General features: G+C 40.6%; 1 protein-coding gene across 2 annotated transcripts; it reads right to left on the reverse strand.

Moving 5' to 3' along the window:
- Positions 1–914: 914 nt before the first annotated feature.
- Positions 915–8,647, reverse strand: LOC144464487 (uncharacterized). 2 transcript variants are annotated; one of them, XM_078171605.1, is made up of 10 exons: positions 8,503–8,647; positions 6,845–6,936; positions 6,653–6,747; positions 4,385–4,471; positions 4,069–4,181; positions 3,880–3,992; positions 3,042–3,196; positions 2,858–2,954; positions 2,613–2,745; positions 915–2,244 (listed from the first exon to the last, which is right to left on the reverse strand). In XM_078171605.1, exons 2-10 carry the CDS (start codon positions 6,923–6,925, stop codon positions 1,319–1,321), a joined length of 1,800 nt encoding a protein of 599 aa, XP_078027731.1. In that variant the 5' UTR covers positions 6,926–6,936; positions 8,503–8,647; the 3' UTR covers positions 915–1,318. The 2 variants fall into 2 exon arrangements, with proteins under 2 accessions (XP_078027731.1, XP_078027735.1); XM_078171609.1 differs by lacking the exon at positions 8,503–8,647 and having other exon boundaries at positions 6,845–7,307.

Raw genomic sequence — 8,647 nt, forward strand, 5'->3', positions numbered from 1 at the left:
AGGCTGTCGCCAGACACAGTTCAGGTGCAGTCAATGTGGAGCTGGTCTGTGTGCTGTGCCTTGCAATGAGAGATACCACACTGAAAAACTACAAACAATGCCATCTTGATAGATAGACTGATCAGGCTTCTGTGCTACTTGGCTGATGGGCTACTAGAAAACTACATTTTATCACTGCCCGTTTTATCTTTTACTGATTCCTGTTCCTTTATTTTGGGGATGAGATAACAAAAACAAAAAAGACAACGACAAACAAAAATCTACTGGGTAAATATGTTCAAAATTTAGTCTAGTGACACCACCTAGTGACATCACAATATGCAAATTAGATGAGTACATTTACTCCCAATTACTCCCAATTAGATGAGTACATTTACTCTGGGCAGGCGTAACATGATGACGACAGCGCTGCGCAGTAAGAGTCTAAAAGTAAACAGCCAAGATGGCAGCTGCCGAAGGACCGCATCCATTCAATTTAGTTTTGGAAGAAACGCTAAGCCAACTACACTTATCTTTTTCCTTGAGTGAGGAACAGAAGACTGCCCTAGAAGCCTTCACTTCCAGGAAGGACGTTTTTGCCGTTTTGCCGACAGGATACAGCAAAAGCATTATATATCAGTTAGCCCCACTGGTCGCCAAACAAATGGGGCTTACTGCAATGATTACGTCACCTTGTTTTTTGCTCTGATTGGCTATCGTGCTATCCAATTGCGTTCGGCGGCATTTATATGCCTCAGTTAGTGCCGCCCTTGGGTAGGAAGGGTGTATCGGCGAGGGCCAGATTCAAAATCTTCCTAGACTTGAGTCTGAATTTCCAGGCTAGGTCTATTAGACTCATGCCCACCTTCAGTAACTTGTAGACAGGTGCAGAGGAAACTGTACACAGGTGAAGAGAAGAGAATTTCCACACACTGTCATTTTACTTGCAATAAACTTTATTTAAAGTTCCGGTTCGTAGACCTCGAAGGTTGAAAGACAACACTTTTTTTATCCTGAGGTAAACTGTTGTGCAGCAGCTGCAAAACAAAGTTGGAAAGAGTGAAAATATATAGAGGGCAAATAAAACATAAAAATATAACGAATGAAACTTGAACATTACCTAAAATCATATGACATTAACATACAGTTGTCATATATAATGCAAGGTTTTTGTTGTTCTTGTGACATTATGCACACACAAAGAAATTCAAGAATGTCAATCATCAGTTCAAAGCTGGTGATGTGTACAGCTGGAGACTATCTTTGTCTGCTGATGAAAGTAATATGACTCACAGTATCCTGATCAGTCAAAGTGACAGATTCTAAAATCACTTTAAAATTATTGAGTGAGGCAAGATGTTGAAAGTCTGTTTGACTGACATTTTTCCAAACGTCTTCTTTTGGCTGGTGTGTCTGATGACGGTCCTCTCGTCCTTTTTCCTGCCATATTCTTTGTTTTTTGTAATGCTGCCGCCTCAGCCTTCTTCTTCTTCTCTGCTCTTGCTGCCTCAGTCTTCTTCTTCTTCTCTGCTCCTGCTGGCTTGGCCTTCGCCTTCTTCTTCTCTGCTCCTGCTGCCTCAGTCTTCTTCTTCTTCTTCTCTGCTCCTGCAGGCTTGGCCTTCGCCTTCTTCTTCTCTGCTCCTGCTGCCTCCGTCTTCTTCTTCTTCTTCTCTGCTCCTGCTGGCTTGGCCTTCGCCTTCTTCTCTGCTCCTGCTGCCTCAGTCTTCTTCTTCTTCTCTGCTCCTGCTGGCTTGGCCTTCGCCTTCTTCTTCTTTGCTCCTGCTGCCTCAGTCTTCTTTTTCTTCTCTGCTCCTGCTGGCTTGGCCTTCGCCTTCTTCTCTGCTCCTGCTGCCTCAGTCTTCTTCTTCTTCTCTGCTCCTGCTGGCTTGGCCTTCGCCTTCTTCTTCTCTGCTCCTGCTGCCTCAGTCTTCTTCTTCTTCTTCTTCTTCTCTGCTCCTGCTGCCTCAGTCTTCTTCTTCTTCTCTGCTCCTGCTGGCTTGGCCTTCATCTTCTTCTCTGCTCCTGCCGCCTCAATCTTCTTCCTCTTCTCTGCTCCTGCAGGCTTGGCCTTCATCTTCTTCTGTGCTCCTGCTGACTCAGTTTTCTTCTTCTTCTGTAATGCTGCTGGCTTGGCCTTCGTCTTCTTCTGTGCTCCTGCTGACTCAGATTTCTTCTTCTGTAATGCTGCTGGCATTGTCTTCTTCTTTTCTGCCTTTGTGATCTTCTCTGCTCCTGCTGGTTTCGCCCTCCTCTTCTTCTGTGCTCCTGTTTGTGTTAAATTTAAATCAACAAGGAGGACTGTTTTTAAGATATACTTGAAAAAATGATCCTTTAAACACCTAAACATGTACAGCATGTTGCCTTGCTCTTCTCCTTGTGACTGTTATTGTTACTTTGGAAAAGCAAAATCACTGCTGTAAACTACTGATGCGTTGCAGTGCACTAGTTTGACATGCTGAAAACCATTAAAAATTAACAATTAAAGATGGGAATATGGTTGAATTGTGGTCAGAATGTGAGATTTATGATGCATTAAACCCTTTGATTTAATAACTCTACTCCTATATAAAACAGTACAAGGTGAAAGCAAAACAAAATGTGTCCCTGATGTCAGTAAACAAATGATAGCCTACCTTTCTTCTGAGTTCGTCTTTTGATGGATGTTGTCTTTGTTGTGCGGGGCAGAGCCATCGGCCCTTGTGCTGGTGCTTTCTGATTGGTCCTCAGCTCCACCTCCACAGGGTAGTGGTCACTGATACTCAGAGTCTGGGAAACCAAATAAAGTTCGAATAATGACACATCCACTTTAAAATAGAGTAAAACTATCCGTGATGAAGAGGTTTGAATATGTGCTGATCAACACAAACATGAGTCTCACTTGTTCATCCGTCAGGTTGAACTCTTTCTGGAAGTTGAAGGGCTTGGCCGAGCCGGGGACGACGGCGTCCAGCATGGTCTTTCTGTACACAACGATCCTGTTGGCAGGACATGCATCACAATCTTATAAAACAAATAAACAAGACAAAAATCAACTTAGATAACAGCCCTGAGATGTGAGCTACCTGTCGTAGGTGTGGTCATTACAGTTGCTAGTCGTCGTGTCGACATCATCCTTTATCAGCCAGTGATAAGGAGCAGAGGAGATGCGGATCTTCTTCTTCTTCCTCTTGGAGAGATAACGTCCATCTGCATTAAAATCCCCTAAAATCATAATGTTCTGCAAAAGAATAACAAAACAACCACAATTACGATGTAAATTTTTTTTTTTTTACTCTAACCCCACTGTGGATATCCAAAGATATAAAAATGAAGTTAGTTGGCTTACATATTCCTCACATGACATATGACTCATTAAAAGTCCATAAGTATTATCAGCAAAATGTTAGATCTGTAATTTAAACCTCTACAAATGGGAGCAAAAACAAGTGTATTTAAATTTTTGTTCAGTCTTTATTATGTGCCTTTGGTCGTAAAGACATTACGGACAAACAAAACAGCCTTTGCATTTTTTTTTATCACACCAGGCATAAGTAACATATCTGTAATTATTTAAATATGAAACAGTCATAAACTGATAAAAGGCTGAAGTGTCAGAGAGCAGAACAGTTAAAAACGTATGCAGTAAAGACAGAAAACATTTCTGTGTCATATTAACTAAAGTTTAACAGAAAATTATCATTAAAATTAATGTTAAAACAGTGTTTGCTGCAATGTTTTAAATACTTCTGTTGTCCATTAAAATTGTTTTCCAAATCGGATTTGAATATCGTAAAATGGTGTAACCATTGGCAAACAGCTCATCTGTGTCAGGCATTAAATTCAGAGTTGGGAAGTCAACAAACACCCTCACCTATATGATTTACTTGACACTCTCTAAAAGAGTCAAACAAGTGAACCTACATTAGTCCTCCACTTTCTCCTGACAGCATCAACTACGTCATGCAGCTCGTCCAGCTCCTTCAAAGAGTCCTTTGGTTTGGTGTGGACCGGGATCAGAACCAGATCTTTCACCTCTGTAATACACAGGTCCAGACAGTTAAAACATATTTTTTTAAAAAAATACAATGCTTATAGAAACATAACACATACTTGTAGATGGACACCTGAAGCGCAGGATGAAGGGCTCTCTGGCGAAGGCATCCACATCTCCAACCTGATTATCTTCATACTGGTGACATGATTTCAGTTTCACATCATCCTCTCTGAGACACACACACACGAGACAGGATATAAGCACAAGCATATGTTGTAGGACACTGATGTGTTTTGTGCATGCTACATGAATCCATGCACTCTTTCTGAGTCTGTGTGCTACCACGAACTGTATGTAAATCCCACACATTGGAATCATAATACTGCATAATAGCTTTAATTTGGGAGTGACAGTGCACCTGAGCTCTCCTACCTGTAGAAACAAACAAAGCGCTCCTTGTAGGTGTCTCGTCCCAGTCGGGAGCTGGCGGTCATGGAGTAGGGACGGTTTTTGTTGGAGCTGAATAAAACAGATAAACATGAAAGTTAAATTACTTGAAGTGTGTGTTTCAGATATGTAATAATTCAGTTTGGGTTTTGTCCCGTCAGCATCTCTGTGAGGATATATTTAGGCACAGCTTACTAGCCATCCCTCGCCCAACCACTCGCTCACCGTTTGGTTCATTTAACCATGACCATGATCTTTGTTATGTCAAGCACCTGAATATTTTCTGTCACCTAAATCTGTACAGTAGGGATAAAAGATCAGAGAATGCTTGTAGGAGTCATTGTTGTTACACTCAGGCTGATATGGAGCCCACAAAGAAATAACTTGGTTATTCAAGAGTGACAGTTTGCAGTGAATTAAATAAATACAAAAACAAAATCATATAGTTGTTCTTTTTCAGTATAACCCGGCCTTTTCCTCTCATGATACCATATTCCACAAGTGCACAACAAATACTGGAATCTCTTGGGCAGATTTTCAATTTTTCTTCAGAACTGTAAACTCTTGTCATTATAGTTTTCCACATGCATCAACACATGCAACTAACTGTCCAATAAACAGATTGGTTTACCATTTCATTTGCTAAACTCATCATGATTTTAATAATTTCATGTCTTATGTCGTAGTTCCATCTCACAAACAAAACTTTATACGACAGGTGAGGCTCTGAAAGTAAAGGCTGAACCATCAGTATGTCCTTTGTTACATCCAAACTGTTTTTTATTAAGGGCTGTCGTCTGTAACGGGTGTGATTGATGACCTTTATTTAAGCACAGAATAAACAGAAACTTGAGCCGACGAAGATATTCAATTAATAGTTCATTCTTTGGGCTCAGAGCCCACACACAGTCTCTGGGTTCAGCGGCAGACAGGTAAGTGAAAGGTGGACACACACACAAGGCAGTGTGTGGTGTCTCCCAGATAGCCTCTGAGCTGCAGCAGGCAACTGACAAGCAGGTGGGAACACTCGCTGAAACGTCATGGAAGGAAAACCACACCACACAGCCACAGGCAGACGTAAACCACAGACGCGAAGGCAGAACTCGTGGTCGGGGACAGAAGGCTGGTGAGTTTACCAGGAAACAGATGAAGTAGACAGGTCAGAGGCAGGCAGGGTCGGTAACAGGAGAGCAGGCAGGTAAGAAGTGCTGCAAAGTCTTGCATGAGGCTCAAGAACAATGTGGCACTGAGGGGAAGACAGCAGCTGCTTATATGCAGAGAGTGCGTGGCTGGCTGGCAAATTTAAAAAATTTACCAGGAGCAGGTGAGGGAGAGAAGGGGAGCAGAATGCAGGCTGTGACAGTTGTCAACATCGAACCTCCTTGTCTGCCATATTTATCTTATTGAAGGTCCAGTGTGTAAGATTTAAGGGGATTTAGTGGCGTCTAGCAGCGAGGATTGCAGATTGCAACCAGTTGAAACTTGTCCTGGTTAGAATTCCTTCAGTGTTCAGGAGGTTTTTACAGGGAGCTGAATTATCGGCAGAGGTCTCTTCCTCTCCAAAACAAACAGACCAGGCGATTTAAACCAGTAAAACACTGAATAAAGCAGTTTCAGGGTACAAATCAGTGTTTCTCTGATGCCATTTGGCATGTCGGAGACAGGCTTTTAGCCCAGCACCTGCTGATCTGTGCTCATATTTTTTCTGTGATAACTTCAGATCCAGATGTTCATGACCCAGTGATTTAAAGCAGTATAAACACTGAATAAAACAGTTTCTCAGCCGTCAGAATTGGTGTTTTTCCAATGTTGCTCATCGTGGAGGGGCTTCTAACGACTGTGGCTGACATGAAAATGCGATAAGACAAGTCTCCCTACCTAGAGCTAGTGTTTGGTTTGTTTGTTCTGAGCTACCGTAGAAACATGGCAGTGCAACATGGCGATCTCTGTAGACGAGGACCCTCCCTATGTAGATATAATTAGCTCATTCTTAGGTGAAGAAAACATAATGATTCTTATTTTCAGGTGATCACACACTAAAGAAAACATACTTATTATATTAAATTTCTGCCAATATATGTCACTAAATCCTTCATACTAGACCTGTGACAAATCAACTGCATGTTTAGGCACTTCACCCTTCATTATAGTATGAAGACAAAATTAAATTGCAGAAAATGGAAGTATTAAAAAGAGCTTCTCCCTCTTCATGACATTATCTTTATAACAGGTTGCACAGTGCAGAGAACTCACCTGTTGTTGTTGAGCTCTTTAAGTAACTTCTGCATGGCCTTACCACTCTTATCCATCACCTCCAGTATCACCACCACAGTGTACTGAGACATGATCTGCAGGACACACAGGCAACACAACGTGTTGTGTAAATAACGTACTGTTATTATCAGTGGTGTATTGTCAATAAAGTCATTATAATTGAGCACTTACCTTGGTGAGGTAGTGGACCACCGTCTTGTTTGTGACTTTTTTCCATCCCAGGTTTTTTGCATTGAAGGCTGCGATCTTCATTTTGACTCAAACTGTAGGTGTGAAAAGAAAAAAAAAATCTTTCAGGTCCAGTTCTGTGTCGGGTTCAGATGAGTTTTTAGCCACTGTGCAGTGGAGACAGAAGTTCACAGTGAAGCTGTGGAGCTCGCTCTGAGGAACAACACTCAGAGGAGGGGATTGTGGGCTGGGTCTGAGTGACAACAAAGGTGAATACGACTCAGAAAACCCTGGACAGGCTAATTAACCTACCAATAGAGTCTAAGTCAATCTGCCCTAACACCCTCAACATCTCAGAGTCTTCCTGGATAAGAGGTTCATGAATTACACACAGAGATCTGTTAATCAATGTTTAACAGTTTGTCCCAGCACAAAGGAACAGGAATGACAATAAAACATGATAAAACAAAACTATTAGGTTACACATTCTACTCTACAGGTTAAACAAAATACACCAGGGAAGAAAATAGCGAACTTGATACATAAAAAAAGAAGAAACTGAGGTAAATGTAGCGTGTGAAACCAAAAACTGAGCCCTCAAGAGAATAAAAATAGCTGCAGGGCAAAAACACTACAGTTGGTTTTGTTGAGACACGTCAGTTGACAGCTGTCTTCAGCGAAGCAGCTACATTATAATCTAGTGATCTTCGTCTCAACATGCAGCACAGAGGTGACTATAATTATAAAGAGTAAAGAGTTCATAGTAATTAAAAATGGCTGTGAGAAAAAATTTGTTTTATGATGAACCTGATATTCAGACTAGAGAGTATTATTCATGTGAAGTCATTTCCCTACTTCCAGGCATGTTAAAAGACTTTATTTAGACTAAATGTTTCACTTCTGTGTGAAAAGATCACAGTTTATTAAACATCTTTTATGTGTCTCAAAGAGCTTTTGGGATATTGTTTTGTTTTATAATGGTAAGAATGGGCTGAATAGCTTTGTATATTTCCTACTTTAAAAGACAGTACAGAAGTATGAACAACAAAATGTCTACATAAAGAAACAAAATTTGCAGTAGTCATGCAGAACAGCACAATACAGAGGTTAGCATTATAGGCATTATTGTATATGTTATATTTTATTATTATTTTATGCATTAACATGTAAACAGCATTTTAATGTTGCAGCAAGTTGAGCTGGTGCAAATTTTACCTTCATTTTGATCTGTAAAAATGCATCATATTTTTTAAGATGGTAACATGTTATATATGAAGTGTTTTAACCTGTAAAGTAACTACAGCTGTCAAATAAATGTTGAAGATTAAAAAAAACTACTTTCCTCTGAAATATGATGGAGTTTTTTTTACCTCCAAACAAACACAATTTAAACATCTAGCGCTCCCACAAACTAAAATGCTTCATATATTACATATTAATAAAGGCTCAGCTCCTCGTCCTGTCTCTGATAATGTAAATTTCAAAATGTTAGTAGGTTGCTTCCTCAGTAATGTCAACATATTGTCATTCGTTTTGGAGTCTTTAAAATGACACTGAATTAACTTCCTTAAATATTCATGCAAGAGCATCAGTTTTGGTGCTGTAGAGGAGTTCTCAGTCCAGAAAAGCGGGAAAGTAAAACAAACAGAAGAACAACTCATCGGTCTGGTTCAAATATGCAAAGTTGTGACAACATCAGCAGACAGACGGAGACTGAGTTCTGCAGAATACAGAACAACTGTCAAACCTCTGAGACAGGAAGTGTCTAGCAGAGGCCACAAAGCCAGCTCACACACACACACACAC

This window comes from Epinephelus lanceolatus, chromosome 1, assembly GCF_041903045.1.
Source record: "Epinephelus lanceolatus isolate andai-2023 chromosome 1, ASM4190304v1, whole genome shotgun sequence".
Taxonomy (NCBI): Eukaryota; Metazoa; Chordata; class Actinopteri; order Perciformes; family Serranidae; genus Epinephelus; species Epinephelus lanceolatus.

Coding starts and splice junctions, on each gene's coding strand:
- LOC144464487 (XM_078171605.1), bottom strand. CDS start 6,925: ATGAAGATCGCAGCCTTCAATGCAAAAAACCTGGGATGGAAAAAAGTC. Junction 2,955..3,041: donor AATGACCACACCTACGACAG/GTAGCTCACATC, acceptor TCCTGCCAACAG/GATCGTTGTGTACAGAAAGA. Junction 2,746..2,857: donor TCAACCTGACGGATGAACAA/GTGAGACTCATG, acceptor TTGGTTTCCCAG/ACTCTGAGTATCAGTGACCA.